Raw genomic sequence first — 23,557 nt, 5'->3', positions numbered from 1 at the left:
CGATCAATTCTTGACCTCAGCTCAGGTCACGATCTCATGGTTCGGGTTGTGAGACTGAGCCCCATGTGAAGCTCTGTGCTAGGAGCGTGGAGCCCACTTGAGATTCTCTCTCACCCCCTCTCCCTCTCTCTGCCCCTTCCCTCTCTGTCAAAATAAATAAACAAAAAAAAAAAAATAAGAAAATGTAAATATTTGTGATTCCCATCAAAATTCTGTTTTATCTGGAATGGATTAGAATTAAGGTCATTTCAGTGGCTAGGTGGGAGATTTCAAGAAAAGACTAGATATCTCATGCCATTAGACAACAAAATGGAAAAACAAAACACCATCAAGTAGACAAAGGACACTGAGTTGAGAGACAGTGAGACAACCGGGTATCTATCACTACTCTGACAGGTTCCTGAACTATATAAAAACTGGGCAAGTTGTAAGCGAGTAATCCAAGTTCCAAGTTCCAGGTTTTAAGTATAGCTTATAAAACAAGAGTTAAGACCTGGGTATTCGGGGAGACCTCCCTACTGCGGCCAAGGCTGGGTCACCTTGCTGTGTGTGGTCCCGTCACCCTGAAGTTCCTATATCGTAAACATTCATCTTGCATCATTACAACTAATAATAAAGTGTAACTGGTAAATGCTCTCCCCCCAATTGCACATCCAATTCTGTACGGGCAGTGCCGTGCTCACGCTGTGCGCGGTCACGTTCCCACGACCTGCCACAGTTCTTAGGCACACAGTTGACATCAATAAGTACTTGCCAAATTTAACAGAAAACAGAAACTTACAGTAAGATTATTAATAGATACCATCTTCAGAGTACTAATATTTACTCCAAGATGGCGTGGGAAGTCAGGCAAACCTTCTCCCTATACCATGTGCTGTTAGAACAGCTAGATACCTACACGAAGCTCTTCCTTTGCTGCCTTCGCCCCAGGCCAATGACATCTGTATTAAACTCTGGGGCTGTCAGTTTAGGGACAGGCACAACTCCCAGTGAGAAGGCTGGAGTGGAATGTGGAAAGCATATATGTATGCATCTCCTCTAGTACGTAAATTTAGCGTCTTTTTAGGTTTAGCATGTGGCGCCAGAGTCCAGTTATTCCATTTATTTCCTTCAACAAATAGGTTTTGAGCGGATTTATGTCCAAAGTACTCTATGAAGTTCCAAGGACATAAAGACCAGCTGGTGGACAGGGTTCCGGCCTACGTGGAGTTTAGGGGCTGGTGGGACAGGGTAGAATTGACCAGATGAGAACAAGAATGTAATTCAAACTGTTTTGAGTTCCGAGTGACAGAGAATTACCTTACTGGGAGAGCGGTCTGGGCTGGCGGTGGGCTCCGGGGAGGGGATTTCTAAGTGCTCGGAATGTCCTGCCTGATTAAGTCAGTCTTTGTTTACCCGGGGACTACGGGCCTCCGAAGGTGCACGGGAAACAAACTTCTGTCGTGTGAAACCACCAAATCTGGGGGTGTGGCGTACTACAGTAGCACCTTAATAAGGCACCCCAGCCCTGTGGAGGCCGGTCCTGAGGAGCACAGCTCAACTCGCCCTCTGCCTGCATCACTTAACTCTACCGAACTTTATGTCTAGGCTGTAAGGTGCTACTGTCTCTTCTCTTGATTTCCCTCCCTGCGTTGTCTGAGCGTGTTAGATGATAGCCACCTACTTCCGGCGTTTTCAGTGTGATTATCTGCTCACAAATAAGCTCCTGTATTATCGGGACGTGAGGTTTGAGTGAAGCAAAATCATCCACCGTCCAAAGGACATCTGGCCCTCCCAGCCTTTCAACCGACTCCGTAAGCCTTGACCTCTTCTCAGTGAGGGAAAACCCAACCCCTGTTACCTAAACAGCAACAGAAAGATCCACGGGGCACTGACAGAGAGGGCGAGACGACAGTGCATTTTTCTTCTTCTCGTTTGGTTTCAACGGCACTTAACACTACTGGTGGAGAAAAGAACACTTTTCCAGCTTCCCAAAGACGAGGACAAACGCCTGCTTACTCTGGTGTTCGGTCAACCGGCCCGCTACCCTTTGACCAAGGCCTGCTGTTCACAACACCCGACCGCGGAGCAAAGGAGGGTGCCGGTTCCTGAGGACACACCACGCGCGCGTCCCCGCGGCTCACCGTCGGCCCACAGCGCCAGCAACGGCACTTGGCGGCGCCGGAACCCGGACCGGTCCCACAGTGAGGCTGCCTGCCTCTGCGGACGCTCGGGGAACGCAGCTTCCCTTCCCTTTACCTTCGTTGGTTCTACCCTGCGTCAGAAGGGCGCAACACCGCGGGCCCCCCCCCCCCCCCGCCGTCCCCGCCGTCCCCGCCGTCCCCGCCGTCCCCGCCGTCCCCGCCGTCCCCGCCGTCCCCGCTCTCGGCGCAGGCGCAGTCCGGGAGCGCACGGCTGTACTCACGGCGGCTTCTTCACGAGCAGGAGCCGCAGCAGGGCCCTCAGGTGCGCAGTGCCGGGAAGAGCCCCCTCGTCCGCCTCGGGGCTCGCTCTGCTCAGGAGGAGGACGCATTTTCCCAGAGGCTCTTCGGTGTCCGCGTAGCCCTAACGGATTTTGGAGAAAGGGAAGTGACCGTTTGCTGGACACATGCCGCTCGACTTTTTAACTTGGAAAGAAGAACTGCGTAGGCCCGTCGAGCAGCCCCCGGACTTCTTTCAGTTCGGCCGAAGGGTCACTTGGCAGAATGAGGTGAGAGGCTTACATAAAGCTGCGCTTAAAAATAACGCTGCGGAACTTCAGGAAAATATGCCAGCTCCCCCGACGCCCGCCAATTCTTCTATTTTCCAAGGCCCTGACTGTGGCACCTCCCGCGGAGGAGGCAGACACGAAGGGCCCCCTCTCCGCAAGGCCCGTTCCCAGAACGGCGCTGCCCATCCACTTTCCCACCCACAGACAGCGGGGTGGCGTGGGGGGGGGGGAGGGGAACTCCGGGGTGGGGGGACCCCAATCCCCTCGCTCCTCCCCCTCCATCACCCAGCGCGAGTGCTGGAAAAGCCTGTTCCCCAGAACCTGTTAATCGAAGTCCCGTATGTACAGGGATGGAATTCACCAGGCAAGTTTCGTTACATACCATGTGCTTCAAAAGCCCCGCGAGCCTTGCCCGAAAGCCTCCAAGGAAGGCCGCGTTCCGGGCTTCGGTCGGTGCCACACGCCTGCTCCTCGCTTCTCGCCCCCCCCGCCCCGGCCGGGTACGTGAAGTGCACGCGCGCAAAGGAGCTACCACCGCGCCCTGCTCGCCCCACCCCCCATCTTCCTCGCCACGTGACAGCTCTGCTGTGTGCACGTGCTTCCGTCAGTCACACTCGACGCCAGACAAACGGGACGGGAAGTGGGGAATCGCTCCGAGTACCTGCAGCACGGGAATGACAGGACACAGAGACTCAATAAACTTGCTCCAGGTCACCGCTGTCATCATCAGTCGTCCCTGCAGCAGATACATCAGAATGGCCTTGGCAGCGGCGTTCACCTGCCCGACGAGACGACACGATCAAAGAACCCGACGAAGTGAGGTCTCCCGCTAAGTCACCGTATGTGCCCGTAACTCTGTGCAAAATCTGGGAAGGTGCTCCAATTAACCTCCCTTCCTTCAAATGTTCACATTCCGCAGCTTCACCTTACATTCTGGTCTCAACCCGTCTTCCTCCCTAACGATAAGGATTTCCTTGTGGTTTTGTGTTTTTTGTTGTTTTTGTTTTACATTTAAGGTATATTTTTCCATTCAATACAATGTTCCCTCATAATACAACCTGCTTGCCATAACTACTGTACAGTCGTAGCCTACATGAAAAACATAAACAGCTTCATCTGAATTCTTTGAGAACAAGTATGTCCTATATTTTGATTCTCACATTTTCCTTAACATTTCTTTTTATGTAAATAACACCGCAACTAAACCCATACATCAAAAGCAAGTTTCTTCTCAGCTTCTCATCACACTATCTACTTATATTACAATATTATCTTCATTTAACCGAGTATAATTATATTTGTCTTTTTCATTTACTCTTAACATGGCCATACCTCATTTTTGGGTTCCTGAATGCCAAATGCAGAGATTTCATACAGAACTTTCGGGTGAAGTAGAAAATGAATTCCATTACAAAGTGAAGACACAGGTTTACTGACATTATGGACACCTAAACATTCCTGTAAAATAGTTTTAAAAAAATTCAGTGAGACTAATTCTCCAAAGGACTCCTCTTTCTTCTGTTGACACATTTTCACTTCATTGAAACTTTTCTTTTACCTAATAGAGGATGAAATAAAGTTCTCTTGCCTGAGCTTTTGAGTCTACATGATACGCGTGTTATGTTACTCTCTGCCAACAAGAAGTTTTCATAATGATAAACATAAAAAAATAACATAACAAACTTATCCCAGGGTGTTTATATTTTGCTTACTGAGGTTTGAGGAAGAAAAACAAAATTCAAATGAAAACAGACTTGAAGTTTTGGGGGAAAGGGAGGACAACATATATGCAGGATATTTATCATCAATATATTGAGAATACATCACTGAATACAAGTACTGACTGCGTACTGTCTCTCAAACTCATTATCACAAATTCTTTTCTCAATTGGAGCTAGAGAACACTACTTTCTTAGGGACTGCCTAAAATGGCAGAGGGGGAAAAAGCTCCCTGAAATATTAACAGAATTTAAATACAATAGAAAAAGGTAAACATAAAATCCACAGTGACTCTCAGAAATGAAATTTTCTTTGCTCTGCAAAATTCTACTTCCTAACCACTACCAATAATTCAGAGGTCAAAAAGTTACACATACGTACATATACACACACGTATTTATACATATTTTTTCTCTTTAGATTTTAACTTCATGCCAGACAGCAACTGTATATTCTGAGCTTTTGAAAGAGCATAGCCTTGGCTTATGGTTTAAGAAAAGCTCTGTCACTTACTTCCTCAAAACACTTAAACTCTCTGACCTTCAGTTTCTTAATGGGAATAAGACGCGATCCTTAATGAAACACCTCTCATCACTAAATACACATCAACTTACCTACACTGGTCTTTATGCCAAACAAAAAAGCACTAGAATCCCATCCAAGACCAATCCTGCCCGTAACCTGCATCCTAGCTGTCCTCCTAACACCTGTTCCTGTACCTGTGTTCCTGCACAGTTCCTGCACCTGTGTCTTCTTCTCCAGCACCTTTACTTCCTCTTCTTCCAGGGTTAGTCCTGTGACTCTGTCACATGCTCTAAGGGTCCCCGGATCTAATATGCCCCTGCTGCTACCAGTCCATCTTCCAGCTCTCCATCGCAACACAGCACAAGTCCTAGGCCTCTACGTGCTCACTCCCAGGTTGTCCTCCACCCACACCAGCAGGACCTCAGGCCCCATCACCCCACAGAAGCCTCCTGTCAACTTCGTGACACTGAACCCAATGCGTTCATCTCTGTTGTCATTTGACTCCGCCCAGGATACCATACTCCCCTCTCCTCTCAGACACTTCTATATTTCTGTTGCTGGCTCCTGCTGTGCCCACCTTCCATCTGGTTAGACCCTACATGGCCTCTCCCCAGTCTCTCACCAGATGACCCAACTTGGCCTTGTGGCTTTCAGCACCATCTCTGTGCTGATGACTCAAAATTTTACAGCTAGTCTGGGCTCCACACTCCAGAGACAGTTTGGTGCAAAGCTTAAGAATAGAGTTTAGGAGTCAGACTGTCCGGGTTCAAAGTCCAGTTTTACTACTTCTAGACCTTGGACAAGTTCATAGCATCTCTGTTTTTTCAAGAGAGAATACATACCTTATAGTGTTATGAAGATTAAAGTAGGGAATACATTTATGAAAGTACCTGATATACAGAATAAATATTAGTTGTTATCACTATTATTGCCACCATCATATAACTGGCATTATTATTATCATATTCAACCATCTACTTAGCATCTCCACTTACATGTAAAAAGGCACCTCAAATTTAACACATTCAAAAGAATTCTATCCAACCCACAATCCAACACTGGGGACAATATGATCAATCCAATTACTAAATCCCAAACCCCAGGACTCCTCCTTGATGCTTTCTATACCCTACTCCCATTACCAGTAGACCAACCAGCTCTACATCCATTATGTATCCTGAATTCATTTTCTTCCCAGCATCTCCACCACATCATCGTATCTCACTGGGGCCACTACAGTGGAATTGGCCTTTTGGCTTCCACTCTTGATCCCTGACAATTGATTCTCCACACAACAGGAAGAGTGATCTTTTTAAAAAAGGTAATCAGATCAAATCAATTTCCTGCATAAAATCATTCATAGCTTCTCACTGTATTTAGAATAAAATTCAAAGCTTTATAATGGTTGGCAAGGCATTTCAAGGAATTATTTAAAGTCCATTTCAAATATCTGAACATCAAAGCCAATTCCACTATTCTAAATTTCTGAGTGTAAGAACTATCCCACGCATATGGAGCTCAGCTTCTTGACCTCCTCATCTCAATAACATTACCTGCCCGATATCTCAGAGCACTTCAACTTACCTTTCACTTGTTTTCCTTCTAAAATCACAAATACAGGTTTCTACCTTGCTTAACACTTTGTAACATACTATTTCCCGTGACCTCCAGTGTATAATCCTAACTACTTCCTTCCCTCTGGCCTTTACTTCCTCTGATTCTATGGGCTATCACTTCAGCTACTCAGCTTACTTTCACCAAAGGCCTTCCCTCCCATCCTCAAGGAAAAACCACAATGCTCCATGGATCCAGATGTTCACATTCTCCAAAACCACAAACAGCTAGCCAAAGAGAACTATGCAAAGAAGATTCGTTTCACTTACAAGATTATTAAGACAATCAACTGGGCTCTCATTGCAACCCCCAAATCCTTCCATTTGATTATATCAAACTTCTACTCATATCAGTCATTTCAAACACATTGCAAATACCACTTACTCTCAATCTCAAAGAGAATATAGAATTCAACTTGCTGCTACACCTAAGCCCACCTAAGTTCAGTTAGCTATCAATATTCTAGATCCCAATGCCTTCAACTTTCAAAGGCACTAGCTTCTCCTAATTAGCCACTTTTCACCCTCTACCTTTCCCTCTCAACTGGTTCTTTTGAGGAGTATTTCAACATATTAAATGAAGATATAACTTCCTACCAAGCCCCTCCAGGCTATGGTACTTATCAACTCTGTCAAATCCATGGAAACAAGGCAGAAGTAATTATAAAACCACTGTCTACAGAATAAAAGATTCCCCAAGTATAAACTACCTGCCAAAGATAACCTTACAATCAAAAATCACATCACCGGTTGGCTGAAAACAACAACATAAAAGAGATCCAATAGCCATAATAAATGAAAGCATTCGATGTAATAGATGATGTAAATAAGATTATAAAATTAGTATGTTTAAAATTTTCAAAGAAATAAAAGAAGAAAATGAAAGACTATTCTGAAAAGAATGAGTTAAAAAAAGAAGCAAACAGGGGTGCCTGGGTGGTTCAGTTAGTTGAGCCTCCAACTTCAGCTCAGGTCATGATCTCACGGTTCCTGAGTTCAAGCCCCCATGAGACTGATAGACTCTGTGCTATCAGTGTAATGGCTGCTTCGGGTCCTCTGTCCCCCTCCTTCTCTGCCCCTCACCTGCTTGTACTGTATCTCTCAAAAATAAATAAACATTAAAAAAATATTTTAAAAAAAGTATAGTAATGAAAAATAGAATAAGCAAAATCTAAAACGATGAATAAATTAAAAGCAACAATGATGAGTTAAAGATGGATGTTATTTATAAGAAAGAAAAAACAAAGGCACTTGCTTGGGTGGCTCAGTCAGTTAAGCATCCAAACCTTGGACTCTTGATTTTGGCTTGTGTTATGATCTCTCGGTTCATAGGATCAAGCCCTGTGTCCGGCTTCACACACTGAGCATGGAGCCTGTCTGGGATTTCCTCTTCCTCTCTCTCTGCCCCTCGCCCACACGCACATGCATGCTTTCTCTCTCTCAAAATAAATAAACTTTAAAAAATATATATTTTAAAAAAGAAAAAAACAGAAAAATAACAACTGTTGGGGACCATGCAGAGAAACTGGAAGCGTTATGCACTACTGGTAGGGATGTATAATGGTGTAGCCACAATGGAAAACAGCATGGCAGGTCCTCAAAAAATTAAAAACAGAACTACCATATGATCCAGTAATTCTACTTCTGGATATACACTCAAAAGAAATAAAAGCAGGGACTCAAACAGATATCTGTATGCCCATGTTCAAAGAAGCACTGTTCACAATAGCCAAAAGAGGGAAACAACCCAAATCTCCTTGAACAGAGGGTGGCACGTCAACAAATGTGGTATTTACATGCAAAAGAGTATTATATAGCCTTTAAAAAGGAATGCAATTCTGATATATGCTGTAACATAAATGAACCTTGAAGACATCATGCTAAGTTAAAAACAAAACAAAACAAACCAGACACAAATAGGCAAACATTGATTCCACTTATATGAGGTACCTAGTGCAGTCTCATTCAGACAGAAAGCAGAATGTTGGCTACCAGGAGCTGGGGGGAGGGAGAGTGGGGAGTTATTGTTTAATGGGTACAGACTTTCAATTCGGGAAGTTAAGTTTTGGAGATGGGTAATGATGACAGTTGCACAACAATGTGAATGTACTTGATGACTATTAACTGTACACTTATAAATGATTAAATGGTAAATTTTGTGTCATGTATGTTTTACTACAAATTTTAAAAAGCAAATTAGACATGGGTGAGGAAAGAATTAGCATCCTGAATGACTGCACTGAGGAATCCCAGCCAACCAAATCAAAACAAGACACAGAAAATGGGAAAGAGGACTTAAAAGACACAAAGAGTAAAATGAGGTCTACCTAGATCTAATGAGAGTTCTACTTGGAGAGAACAGTAAGGATAAGGAAACAGCAGTGATTAAGAATTATCCAGAAATGAAGGTAGATATGAGTCTTTTGGCTAAAGAGTGATAAAAAAGATAAATAAAAAATGTGCACAAAGACACACTGTAATGAAACTGTAGAACACCGGAGACAAGGAAAAGATCTTAAAAACAAGTAAACAACAAAAAAAGAAAATTATAATTTAACTGATAGCAGACTTCTCAACAATGATAGAAGCCAAACAAAGCACTATTGGCAAAGTGCTACAGAAAAACAGCAATAGACCTATACAGTTCTCTATCCACCTAAACTATCATTCAGGAATAAGGTAAAATCAAGGCATTTTCAAACACATGTACTAACAGTTACAGACTGTCAATGAATATACTGAAAAAGATATTTCAGTAAAAAGTAGACTGAACCTAAATATGTATCAATAAAAAGTGTTTTCAATCTAAAGAGCAGTTAAGAAGAATGAATTGGTAAGATCTGAGTCCTATCATTAAATGAAAGCCATAAGGCAGCAAAAACATACGTACACTATGAAATTATATACTTTTTTAAGCAGAAAAAACAATTGCATACATTATTTATAAAGACATACATACATAGTACAAATATATATATGGACAAACACCAATTATGTAAGAGTGGTTGTCTTGGTGGATGAAATAAGAGGAAAAAGGAAAGAAGCTTCAGTTATAACTAATATTTTTATTTCTCTGAATAAAAGAGGGTTAGAAGCAAAACTGGCAAAATGTAAACATTTGTTTTATCCAGTTAGTATTTACAAGAATGATGAATATAAAAGTACATTTTCAAGAGTACAAAGTAACATGCTGATCTATGTACAACGTTCTTTGCAATATTGAAATAGTTAATATTTTATGTACTACTCTATGCTGAAATATTTTATAACTTAAAAATGAAAGTATTTTCTTCAAAAGAAAAATAGTACTATAGCTAACACTAAAACATTTAAGCCAAATAACCTAAATTTTTTCCTAAGCATAGAAATCACTTTTGAACACATGATAGAAATCATTTTCTTACAATACTTCCATCATTAATACAACATAAATGTCTTTTTAATTAATTTATTTACTGTTTAATTTACATCCAAGTTAGGTAGCATATAGTGCAACAATGAGTTCAGGAGTAAATTCCTTAATGCCCCTTACCCATTTAGCCCATCCTCCCTCCCACAACCTCTCCAGCAACCCTGTTTCTTTTCTATATTTAAGAATCTCTTATGTTTTGTCCCACTGTTTTCATATTATTTTTGCTTCCCTTTCCTTATGTACATCTGTTTAGTATCTTAAATTCCTCATATGAGTGAAGTCATATGATACTTATCTTTCTCTAATTTTGCTTAGCATAATACCCTCCAGTTCCATCCACATAGTTGCAAATGGCAAGATTTAATTCTTTTTGATTGACAATACTCCATTGTACATATATACCACATCTTCTTTATCCATTCATCCATTGATGGACATTTGGGCTCTTTCCATACTTTGGCTATTGTCAACAGTGCTGCTATAAACATTGGGGTGCATGTGCCCTTTCAAACAGCACACCTGTATCCCTTGTGTAACTACCTAGTAGTGCAATTGCTGGGTCGTAGGGTAGTTCTATTTTTAATATTTTGAAGAACCTCTACTGTTTTCCAGAGAGGCTGCACCAGTTTGCATTCCCACCAGCAGTGAAAAGAGATCCTTTTTCTCTGCATCCTCACCAATATCTGTTGTTGCCTGAGTGGTTAATTTCAGCCATTCTGATGACTGTAGGATGGTATCTAATGGTGGTTTTGATTCATATTTCCCTGATGATGAGTGATGTTGAGCATCTTTTCATATGTCTATTAGCCATCTGGATTTCTTCTTTGGAAAAGTGTCTATATATGCTTTTGCCCATTTCTTCACTGGATTGTTTTTTGGGTGTTGAGTTTAATAAGTTCTTTACAGATTCTGGATACTAACCCTTTATCTGATATATCATTTGCAAATTCCACTCCATTGGTTGCCTTCTAGTTTTGCTGATTGTTTCCTTCGCTGTGCTTTTAAACTTGACAAGGTCCCAATATTTCATTTTTGCTTTTATTTCCCTTGCCTCCAGAGACATGTTAAGAAGTTGCTGCGGCCAAGGTCAAAGGGGTCAAAGTAGCTTGTTTTCTCCTCCAGGATTTTGTTGGTTTCCTTACATTTAAGTCTTTCATCCATTTTGACTTTATTTTTGTGTATGGTATCAGAAAGTGGTCCAAGTTCATTCTGCATGTTGCTGTCCAGTTTTCCCGACACCATTTGCTGAGGAGATCATCTTTTTTCCATTGGATATTCTTTCCTGCTTTGTCAAAGATTAGTTGGTCATACATTTGTAGGTCCATTTCTGGGTTCTCTATTCTGTTCCATTGATCTGTTTTTGTGCCATTATCATACTGTCTTGATGATTACATCTTTGAAGTCTGGAATTGTGATGCCTACAGCTTTGGTTTTCTTTTTCAGGAATGCTTTGGCTATTTGGGGTCTCTTCTGGTTCCAGACAAATTTTAGGATTGTTTGTTCTAGCTCTGTGAAGAATGCTGGTGTTATTTTAATAGGGATTCCACCGAATATGTAGATTGCTTTGGGTAGTATCCACATTTTAACAATATTTGTTCTTCCAATCCAGGAGCATGGAATATTTTTCCATTTTTTTGTGTGTGTCTTCTTCAATTTCTTTCATAAGCTTTCTAGAGTTTCAATATATAGATTTTTCACCTCTTTGGCTTGGTTTATTCCTAGGTATTTTATGGGTTTTGGTACAATTGTAAATGGGATCAGTTCCTTGATTTCTCTTTGTGCTGCTTCATTATCGGTGTATAGAAATGCAACCAATTTCTATGCATTGATTTTATATCCTGCGACTTTGCTGAATTCATGTATCAGTTCTAGCAGTTTTTTAGTGAAGTCTTTGGGTTTTCCACACAGTATCAGGTCGTCTGCAGAGCTAAAGGTTGACTTTCTCCTTGCCAGTATGGATGTCTTTTATTTCTTTCTGTTATCTGATTGCTGAGGCTAGGGCTTCCAGCCCTATTCACCACCACTTGAATAACAGTGGTGAGAGGGAACATCTTTGTCATGTTCCCGACCTTAAGGGGAAAGCTCTCGGTTTTTCCCCATTGAGGATGATATTAGTGGTAGGTCTTTCATAAATGGCCTTTATGATCTTGAGGTACAATCTTTCTATCCCTACTTTCTTGAGGGTTTTTATCAAGAAAGGATGCTGTATTTTATCAAATACTTTTTCTACAGAGTTGTTTAGTTTTTTAATTCATTTTTGACAGAGAAGAGAGAGAAAAAGAGAGTGGGGGAGGGGCAGAGAGAGGGAGAAAGATTGAGAATCCCAAGAAGGCTCCACACTGTCAGTGTGGAGCACGGTGTGGGGTTCAAACTCAAAAACTGTAATTTCGTGACTGGAGCCAAAATCAAGAGTTGGAGGATTAAGCGGCTGAGCCACCCAGGCGTCCCTAATTTTAGAGTTTTGGCTTTTTTTTAATGTTTATTTATTTTCAGAGAGACACAGAGTGCAAACAGAGGAGGAGCAGAGACAGAGGGAGACACAGAATCTGAAGCTGCCTCCAGGCTCTGAGCTGTCAGCACAGAGCCCGGCGCTGGGCTCAAACTCACAAATTGCGAGACCATGATCTGAGCTGAAGCCAGATGTTTAACCAACTGAGCCATCCAGGCACCTCCCTAATTTTAGATTTTTAGTAAGAGAACCCAATGGCGCCCAGCTGGCTCAGCAGATAGAACATGCGACTCTTGATATCAGGGTTATAAGTTCAAGCCTCACATTGGGCATGGAGCCTACTTTAAAAGAAAAATAAAATGCTATTTAAAAAAGAAAAAGAAAGGAAGAAAGAAAGAAAGAAAGAAAGAAAGAAAGAAAGAAAGCCCACTATTTGCTCTCCCCACCAAAAACAAAACAAAACCCAAAAAACCCACCTTAATAATTTCCAAACAGCAGTTGTAAGTTTCAACTTTCACTTGCAGTAATGGGTGAGATAACATTCGAAGAAACACCTTCTGACTTTCTCCTTGAAGTAATGGACTGGCCTGTGCAGATTTCCAGCTGGTAAAAAGGTAAAACATCCAAGACATCTAAGGTAAGCAAGTTACTAAAGAGATTGAAAAGAATATTGGAAAGGGTTTCTTCCTACTCCAGTTCCTCCAAGTGGGATCTTATTTAACTAACCCAATATTAATATCTATCCAAGCACTTGTTTCAAGGCAGAAAATATTCTCTTAAAAAGTACCCAAGGGGTGCCTGGGTGGCTCAATTGGTTAAGCGTCCGACTTCAGCTCAGGTTGTGATCTCACGGTTCGTGAGTTCAAGCCCCACATCAGGCCCTGTGCTGACACCTCAGAGTCTGCTTCAGATTGTGTCTCCCTCTCTCTGCTCCTCCTCTGCTCATGTTCTGTCTTTCTCTCTCTCAAAAATAAATATCAAAAAATATATTTTTTTTAAAGTACCCATACAAGTCTTTAAAAACCCATATTTGGAATGTAAACTGATACAGCCATTATGGAAAACAGTACAGTGTTTCCTCAAAATTAAAAATAGAACTACTATATGATCCATCAATCCCACTTTTCATTATGATTCCAAAGGAAATGAAATCAGTATTGCAAAGAAATATCTGTTCTCCCATGTTCATCCTAGGTATTACTCATAACAGCCAATACAGTCGACCTCTGAACAACACAAGGGTTAGGGGCACCAACCCCTATGCAGTTAAAAATCCATGTATAACTTCTGACTCCCCAAAAACTTAACTACTAATAGCTTACTGTTGACCAGAAACCTTCCCAATAATTTTAACAGGCAATAATACATATTTTGTACGTTATATGCATTATACATTGTACTCTATTATAATAAAGTAAGCTAGAGGAAAAAAAGTTTGAACAATCATAAGGGAAAAGACATTTACAGTAGTATACACATATTTATTGAAAAAAATCTGGGGCGCCTGGGTGGCTCAGTTGGTTAAGCATCCGACTTCGGCTCAGGTCATGATCTCACAGCTTGTGAGTCCGAGCCCCACGTCAGGCTCTGTGCTCACAGCTCGGAGCCTGGAGTCTGCTTTGGATTCTGTGTCTCCCTCTCTCTCTGCCCCTTCCTCACTCATGCTCTGTCTCTGTCTCTGTCTCTGTCTCTCTCTCTCTCAAGAATAAATAAAACATTTAAAAAAAAAGAAAAAAGAAAAAAATCCGCATTACCCTCGCAGTTCAAACCTGTATCGTTCAAGGGTAACCATATATGGAAACAACTCAAGTGTCCATTAATGGATACACAAGTAAAGAAAATGTGGTGTATATATACAATGGAACATTATTCAACCTTAAAAAAAAAAAAAAGGAAATCCTATCGTTTGTGACAACACAGATGAAGCAGGAGTCCATTAGGCTAAGTAACTTAAGCCAGGTACAGAAAAGGCAAATACATGGCATAATCTCATTTACGTGTGTAATCTAAAGAAGTCAAACTCATAGAAGCAGAGAGTAGAATAGTGGTGACCAGGGACTGGGGAATAGGAGAAATAGGGAGATGTTGTTCAAAAGGTACAAAGTTTCAGTTATTCAGAATGAATACATTCTGGAGACCTAATGTACTCTATGAGGACTAGAGTTAATAATACTGTATTGTATCCTTTATACTTGTTAAGAAAACAGATCTTAAATGTTCTTACCACACACACACACACACACACACACACACACATAGTGACTATGTGAGGTAATAAATAAATAAATAAATCCCATACTTAATCAATATTTATCATCATGGATAATCAATATTTATCATCATGGAATTTACTCCTTCCAAAAGCAATGAAGACCCTAAATTCTAAATAGGAATCTGCTCCAATGTCTTCAAAATAAATTAAACAGTGCATGACGCATTCTAAAAATCCATATAGGAAAACAGTAGGAAGCAATGAAACTTACATTTAAAAACCCTCATTTTAAGTTATTAATCAAAACTTTAGAGACAAATAAACAAATATGCTTGAATACTTGGTTTGGATGAACACCAAAACAAATGTATAAAAATCCAGGGATAATTCATTTTGATTATAGGCATGGTATTTTTAAAGTTTACCCTATAAAATAGTTAACTGCCCTGGGGCGCCTGGGTGGCGCAGTCAGTTAAGTGGCCGACTTCAGCCAGGTCACGATCTCGCGGTCCGTGAGTTCGAGCCCCGCATCAGGCTCTGGGCGGATGGCTCAGAGCCTGGAGCCTGTTTCCGATTCTGTGTCTCCCTCTCTCTCTGCCCCTCCCCCGTTCATGCTCTGTCTCTCTCTGTCCCCCAAAAAAATAAATAAACGTTAAAAAAAAATTTTAAAAAAAAAATAGTTAACTGCCCTAATGCAGCTATACATATACAGATCAGAGGTCAAACATACATAAAAACAATTTTAATTAAAAAACAGTAAAAATTAAGGCCAGTTCTGTTTTCATTGTTCCTAAGTGCACACACACACAATATATCCTATAATAACATAATCATATCAAGAAAGTGAGTATTACATCTTTGAACACATGCAGATGATTTCCTTTATTAGGGGGAAATGCTGATGATAGGAAAAGCTTCGCAAGGCTTGGTCTGCCAGCTCCACTAATTCTAAGAGATTCTTCTCTCCCTAAAAAAAACAGCAGAAGGGAACAGTAAATGTCAAGTTCATGTACAGTAGAATTCTCAACAGCTAACTAAGCAACTTCAAGAAATTAGATCATTCAAAGACCCTGAGACTGTTCACATTTGCTTAAGTCCACTTTCCTAACAAGCAAACTAAAAATGTCAGCTTAGGGGGGAAAATTCCTAGCTAAATGCCACAAGAGACTATTTTTCACTTCCAAGTAGGCTTAAAGTTACAATCGAGTGGCCACATTCTTTGACAGTTTGTAGCCCTATCAGCCTACTAACTGTAGACTCAAAGCAGGACTTGTGTATTTTATGATCCACTCCCCCTTCTACATGCTGACCACTTCTACAAACATAAAGGACAACCAACACATCATGATTAACTGACCATGCAGAATATCACGGAAATAATTTGACAATCTGAACTTCTATCACGGAAGAAACAAGAAGCCAGCAGCAGTGAGATATGGCAAAACAAAAGGAAAAAATAACAGGTAAATAAAGGAAAATTAGAACTAAGAGGTTGAGCTAGCTTCCACTGTAGGAAACAAAAGGAATAAAAATTTATTTCCTAATTTTTTAGATCTTCGGGACCCATTTTGGTACTTCCAAACAGTAAACAACTATTATAGTCAGTGTCTATTTTAAGACTCATAAACCCCTTTACTGACAACACACTAAATATCCTAAAAGTATCTCTAAAAGGGATAAATAACAATACATAATCTTTGCTATAACACTGCACCTAAAGTCATTCTACCTTACAATCTACCTCATTATTGTATTTAATAAAAAATCAGGCTCTTTGTGTATGTAATAAGTCTATGAAATATTAAAGGAAAAATATGTCTACAGAAAGCACTAAAATGGCCCTTATAGTTGTTTATGTCAATTGTCACTGTTCACACATAGTAAGTCACTTCAAAAAGGAACTCTCTATTCAATATTAAGACATTGATAATAATTACTGCCTTTTCAAAAACCAATGGGTCTCATCAATACACACCAATCATTATTCTAAAGTCTTTATTTTACCTTTACACGAATCATATACTTCCCTTGATCTGAAAAATGAACGCTCAATAATAAAGTATCTCACCTCCAATATTCAATTGTTATATGTCCATCAGTTTGAAAGTATAGGTTATGTTTTCTAAATATTTTATCAAAAGAATATTTAAAAGACATTAACAGAACTTTTTACCTCCTTCCCAACATCAGACAGGAAGTTACAGGTACATTCGATTGAATAAACAGCCTCCGCAGTTCGTTTATAAATACTGTAGTTTTCAGAATTCAGCTGTTCCAAATATGCCACAACAGCTTCGTGAATATTTGGATATTCCAAAGAAATAGGCATGTCCAAAGAAACTAAAAATAATGCTGCTGACAAAGGCTCTGGTAAAAAGTGGCTTGCCTTAACGAATAAAAAAAAAAAAAAAGTTAAAAATTGTTTTAGAAAAATATGGTAGACTATGATTTTAATATAGCTAGCTCAACTTTTTATTTATATCATTGTCTATCACAAAGTCTATGCTTCTCCAAAGAAAATTCTATTCCTTAACACACCATTCACTTCTATGTCTCGTTCAATGTAATTTTTCTCTGCTCAAAACAACTCAAGTCCAAATTTCAACTCTTTCCAAAAGCCTGGCACACAGGATAGTTCCTTCTTCCCCAAACCAACAACCAGAGTCACTCTCCCCACCCCCCAGGCCGTGAACCTTGTTTATATCTCTGCTACTAAACTGAAGGCAGGAGGCTTTCTGATCTAAGTATTTCATGCTGTGCACATAAATCTGCAGAATAATGCAATAAAGTCCTGAAAACAAGAGCACTTCTCCACTGAAGCTGAACACATAACCCAGGGCTTATTAACTACATATTGAATTGAATAACACTAAATCAAACACAACTATAGATTGATTTGAACAGAAATTGATTTTTTGTTTAGTTCATATTTCAGAGGGGAAAGGAGAAATTCAACAATAATTACATAGTTCTAAAACACTCAGAGAGGAGTGACCCTTAATTGGTATAAAATTAACATGCCCAAATGAAATATTATACATTTTGTAACCTTAAAACAATTGATTTAAAATTGAAAGAACTGTTTCTTTGGGTTCTGTTTTTTAATGATTCTAGTTTGGTGATAGGATTCTATGAATGAAGGAAACAAAAAGGATTCAAAATTCAATGTTTGGAGAAAATCTTTTGGCATAGCCTATTACTTTGGCTGAAATGCTGTCTTTATTAAAGGGCAGGCTTGGTCACCATTTATTTCATGCATATCCTATTTTAAGAATAATTATTAACTGCCTGAAAATCTAACATTAAGGGCTAAATCAGCTAAATGATGCTTCTAAAATCAAATAAAGTTGCCAAATAAATATCAGAAACTATAGGAATCAAATTTTTAGTTCTATGTAATCATGAAATAAAGCCCTAACTATTAAGACAGCAGCTATTAGAAAATCAAGAGAAATTTCATGATTCTGTGAAGAACTCTCTTAGGGGGGAAAAAGAGAGGCAAACTAGATTATCTGCTCACCTATGGTTTGCTCACTCAGCAAATACTTGCTGGGCCCCTACTATGTTCCCCTACAGTATGCCAGGAGTCATTCCAGACCCTGGAGGCACAGCAGGAAACAAACAGAACCTCCACCCTCACGAAGGGAACATTCCAGTGGAGAAGGCAGAGTAAATCGATATATTTCATAAGATAGCAGGTGTGGCCAGCAAGTGCTAAGGCAGAAAACAACAACAAGAGATGGGAAAGATGGAGAGAAACAGCAACCTGGGGGGGAAGTGCTACACTCTAGAGCAGCAGGGAAGGCCTCTCTGATAGGGTGGCATTTGAATCTCTGGCAGAAAAGCACCCATAGAAGAGTGAACTCCAAGTACAAAGGTCCAGAGACAAGGAGGCCAGTGCAGTTACCACTGAGGGATGGGGTTGAGGGCACTGGTGAACACATCAGGCAGGGCTCTGGGTCATCTTAAGACTTGCCCCTGGGGAAGCACTGGGAAATTTCAAGCAAGTATCAAGAGCAGCCTACAGGAACAGACGGAAAAGGGCAAGGGTGGAAGTGAGAGACAGATGAGCAAGCTGCTGCAACAACCTAGGCAAGAAAGGTGCCTCGAACTCAGGTAACAACGGTGCGAACAGCAAGAAGGGTTCAGACTCCAGACAGATGTCAAGGAAGAAATGAGAAATTTTGTGGAGGGACTGGATCCAGGTGTACGTGAAAGACAGGAATCAAGGATGACTCTAAGTGTTCTGCCTGATCAACGATCAACCAGAAGAACGAAGGTGCTATCCACCCAGAGAGGCAAGACCGTAGAAAGACCAGAGAAGTGAGGAATTAGGGTTGAGACACGTGATGTTGGAAACATCGATCATCACCCAAGTGAAGACGTCAAAAAGGATGTTGAATCTATGAGTTTGTGCTTCAGGTGACACATGTGGTCTGGAACAATGAGTTGAGGAGGTGTCGGCAAACAGATGCTGTTTAAAGACCACAAATGGGTCAGTCCTGGGTTTCTATTCCTTTCAAAGGTTAGAGAGAAAGAAGAATTAGCAAAGGAGACTGGGAGTTGGGCACTGCGCTAAGATATTAAAGCCTCACGGATCTAACTCCAAAGGTGCTGTGTTCTAGTTTAAAAAGAGCTTTCAGCACCAAGCAGATGTTTAGCAGATCTCACTCATGTAATAAATACTAATTTCCTTTCTTTCTTTTCACCCCATCACTAAGAAATTCTGACATCTTCACTCTCCATACCTACACATGAAACTTCATCTCAGCAACTCAAAGCACCATGCTCCAATCTCAGGTTGAATCCTGGCATAGTCCAGCGGACTGATCACAGTCAACAGACTGAAGACCGCCATCCTACATTTACCAGCATTATTCACCTGGCAGTCAGAACTAAAAGTGAAGCCACTTCAGGGCAAATCCATCACCACTATTAGATAAAAAGAATCAACAATACTATCTCGAAGGCTGGAGTCGGGTGGGGTGGGGGGATAGGAGGGATATAACATTGCTTTCTCTGAACCTTCCCACTCAGAGCAGGCACAGCCTCATCCAAGGGCTTGTGAGAACTGCAGAACTAATGGATCAGAATATGCAAGATGTCATTAACGAGATCTCTAGGTGATCTGTTTGCACATTACACTTTAAGAAGTGCTGCTCTGAATCTATGAGCTTTAGCAAATTATTAGGGATATATATATCTCAGTGAAAAAATCAAAGGCTTATGGTATAAATTCTTCTGCATCCCCAGGCTGCTGGCTTAGAAAGAGCCAGAGTTTCCGACGATGCTCTGGATGCTGCTTCGAGCACAGGGCCAGTATTTTTAGCTCTTAATTTTTACCAAATTGATTTATCCAACCAGATCATTTTTCATAAGATTACCAATTCATCGTTTTAACCTGTTGATAGGTATTTTTCAAAATCTTTTCAAACCAATTATTATCCATTTCAAAAAGGCCTTCAAGGTCATCTTGTCCAAATTTCAAATCCAAGAAATCTCTACAAAGATTCACATTATCATTTTCCAACTTCCAATTTACATATTTGGCAGGTGGTAACTCAAATATTTAAAAACCACTTTCCAGGTTGAAAGTTTCAGAATCCAACCTCCATTTCAATTATTGGTGAGCCAGCAACAGGCAGAGGGCAGCATAATCATGAACCGAAAGAAATTTAACAGCAATGGAATAGGATTTTTGTCTGCATCTCATTTTAAAGTTCTTATTTTATTAATGAAAGCAATTATAACCATCTATAAACGAATACCTTAATCACAGTCTCCTCCATGGCCTGATTTACTATTCTAATGAAATGCCAATTTATGTATTTAAGAAAGGTACCAAATTGACAGATAGTGACTTGCCTTCAAAAACAAAAACTAATAAATAAAAAGAGAACTAACCTCAAAAACTAACACACACACAGAGGCTTTATATTATTCTAAAACTGAAGTAACTCAAAATAAAACATTTTTTATTTCTACTTTAATTGATTCCTATCCAAATAAGTACAGAGATGAAAAAAAATCTATAGTCAAAAAGCAATAAATAAAATTATATGGTATAATTGATGTTTTACATCAATATTATAGATAAATCGATCATTTGTAATACTTAGTAACAAGTTAATGTAGCACTACTAACTTTTCAGCTATATATTTGTCTATAACAAAGGACATCAAAAGGCACAGGAAATAGTTCTTTAGTTGCAGTAATTTCTCCTATACCTTCACTAGAACATGCCACACCTTTCTTTTTGCAGTATGTACACTATAAAATATGTGTGCATGAATAATTTGAGATGTTTTACAACTAACATTCAAATTCAGAGATATAACCTCTATTTAAAAATACAGTCATGGGGCGCTTGGGTGGCTCAGTTGGTTAAGCATCTGACTTTGGCTCAGGTTATGATCTAAGGGTTTGTGAGTTTGAGCCCGGCATTGGGTTCTGTGCTGACAGCTCAGAGCCTGGAACCTGCTTCAGATTCTTTGTCTCCCTCTCTCTCTGCCCCTCCCCTACTCTCTTTCTCTCTCTCTCAAAACAAATAAACTTTAAAAAGCCAGTCATGAAATGATTTAAAAGAAATATGTACACCTACTAAAATCATCTTTAACATACAGTTATATAAAAAACAACTGCTACAAGCAACAAAAGTGATGAATCTCAAAAAAAAAAGTCTTGAGCGAGTACATACCTTATAATTCCATTCACGTAATGTTGAAAAACAGACAAACTGATTGATAGTGACAGAAGTCAGAAAGAAAGTTCCGCTTGGAGAGAGGAATGAGAGGTAACTGATGGGAAGGGACTTCTGAAATGCTGGTAACATTGTATTTCATGTTCTGGGGTGGTGGTCACTTTTTAAACACTTTAATACAGTGCATTGTAAAAATGCACTGAACGGTGTACTTTTCTAAACATGTTACACCACAATTTTAAGAAGTTACCTAAAAAGGAATTTTTTTTTAGAAGTAATTTTTTTTCTATCAAATGACTTGTCAAAACTGTTCAAACATGTTAGTCTTTCTCAATTACTACCTTTCTAATATCATTAGAAATCATGAAATGATCACAGGAAATTTACAACTGAGCACTTACTTGTAACATTCAATAAACCACAAGGAACATTACCACCCTCACCTTTTCAACAGGGAGAAGCGCCTGCAGGACTCGGACCGCGAACAGAGAAGTGCTCACAAAGGCCATCCGGTGATGCACCAGCACCGCCTCCGGCTGGTCTGAACTGGCACCACTTTTATGGTAGCACATGGCATCTCCCAGGGACGCCAGCACCATGAGCAGCTTCTCTTTCTGCAGACATTTAAACACGAAATGGGAGAACAACCAATTTCAGGAGCCAGTATGGAAAATTTCATGGAGAATAATTTACAATAGTATGACAAATAACAAAACAAACCCAAACAAAAACTTCTTCCTCCCTATAAGAATAATCAATACCTGCTGAAATAATTTAAAATACTACCAGTGCATAATAGGCACACCTAAAGTTTTCTAAACTAACAATATTTACATATTTAATATGAATTGTAATAATGAATAAAAATAAATAAAAAAGTTTAATGAAGCATAAATTCCTCCTAGTTTCTAATACTTAATTGTTACAAGTTCAAAATCAGCATGTAAATCTCTCACAAAGTATTTATTAGGCCTACTGTATACTTAACACAGTGGCAGGTATAGTGGGGGGGAAATGCATGACTACAAGAGACATCCCTGCCCTCAAACTGATCCTAAAATTACTAAAGAAATGTGACAGGGAAAGTCATATAATTACAAAACAATTAAACAGCAAACCCTATGAGTTCTCTCTTCACGTAAAAAAGGCTGTTTCAAGGCAAATGTTCTGCCATCAGAAACTTCTAGGTAAGTTACTACTTAACTAGAAGTTATATCCTTTAAATTGAAAGACATACATAAACTACAAAGAGAAAGCTAACTTGCGAATCAATAATGATAGAGACCAAAATACATCTTCTATGTGCTGACATTCCCCCATAAACTAGCTGGTAAAAGGACAGCATCACTAAGACAGAACAAAAGAGCAATGGAGACCTCACTCTCACCTTTCCACTGAGGATATATGAAAACAAAAACAGGAAATACTCTGTAAACTAAGGATAAAAATGTATGCCAGAAATTTTTTCATGCAAGGATGAATATACTGGAAGCAAACTAAAAGGTATGAGGCCTAAAAAAAAAAATTATATAAAAGATCAAAGCTACAGTGAGATCCTGCTTCACCCCCATTAGGATGGCTATTAACATGAGTGGAGCTGGAGTGTGTTACGCAAAGGTAAGTAAGTCAGCCAGAGAAAAGCAAACACCATGTGATTTCACTCACATGTGGAATTTAAGAAACAAAACAAATGAACACAGGGGAAGGAAAAAAAAAAAGAGAGAGAGAGGGAGGCAAACCATAAGAGACTCTTCACAATAGAGAACAAACTGAGGGTTGCTGAAGGGGGGATGGGTTAAATGGGAAGGCACTTGTTGGGTGAGGACTGGGTGTTACATGTAAGTGATGAATCATTAAATTCTACTCCTGAAACCAGTATTACACTATATGTTAACTATCTAAAATTTAAATAAAAACTTGAAACAAAACAAAACAAAAAGACAAATATTAAGTGTTGGTGATGCAGAGAAACTGGAACCTCTGTGACTTGCTGGTAAGGATGTAAAATGGCGCCATTACTATGGAAACAATATGGCAGTTCCTCAAAAATTAAACACAGAATCACTATGTGATCTTGCAATTTCATTTCTGGGTAACAGACCTACAAGAATCAAAAGCAGGGACTCAAACACATACTTATACATTAATGTTCACAGAAACATTGTTCACAACAGCCAAAAGTTGGAAAAGTGTCAATCAACATACGAGCAGATAAACAAAATGTGGTATGCTGTCTG

The 23,557-nt window shown here is 39.7% G+C and overlaps 1 protein-coding gene across 5 annotated transcripts in view; it reads right to left on the bottom strand.

Moving 5' to 3' along the window:
* Positions 1-23,557, bottom strand: part of RTTN (rotatin) — a 161,933-nt gene that overhangs the window by 112,168 nt on the left and 26,208 nt on the right. For 3 of the 5 annotated variants that reach the window (XM_040478586.1, XM_040478587.1, XM_040478588.1), the window contains exons 11-17: positions 21,764-21,934; positions 16,793-17,005; positions 15,474-15,586; positions 12,884-13,010; positions 4,022-4,147; positions 3,351-3,467; positions 2,405-2,544 (exon numbers count right to left, since the gene is read on the bottom strand). In XM_040478586.1, the coding sequence (XP_040334520.1) occupies positions 2,405-2,544; positions 3,351-3,467; positions 4,022-4,147; positions 12,884-13,010; positions 15,474-15,586; positions 16,793-17,005; positions 21,764-21,934 (1,007 nt within the window). Of the gene's footprint in view, positions 1-1,998; positions 2,094-2,123; positions 2,237-2,404; positions 2,545-3,350; positions 3,468-4,021; positions 4,148-12,883; positions 13,011-15,473; positions 15,587-16,792; positions 17,006-21,763; positions 21,935-23,557 lie in introns of those variants that run through there. The other 2 variants (XM_040478589.1, XM_040478590.1) reach the window with 2 other exon arrangements.

Source organism: Herpailurus yagouaroundi, unplaced genomic scaffold (genome assembly GCF_014898765.1).
Source record: "Herpailurus yagouaroundi ecotype Mexico unplaced genomic scaffold, PumYag 142, whole genome shotgun sequence".
In the NCBI taxonomy this organism is placed as follows: Eukaryota; Metazoa; Chordata; class Mammalia; order Carnivora; family Felidae; genus Herpailurus; species Herpailurus yagouaroundi.
The sequence above is the reverse complement of the archived record's forward strand: the minus strand, read 5'-3'. Positions and strand labels throughout refer to the sequence as shown.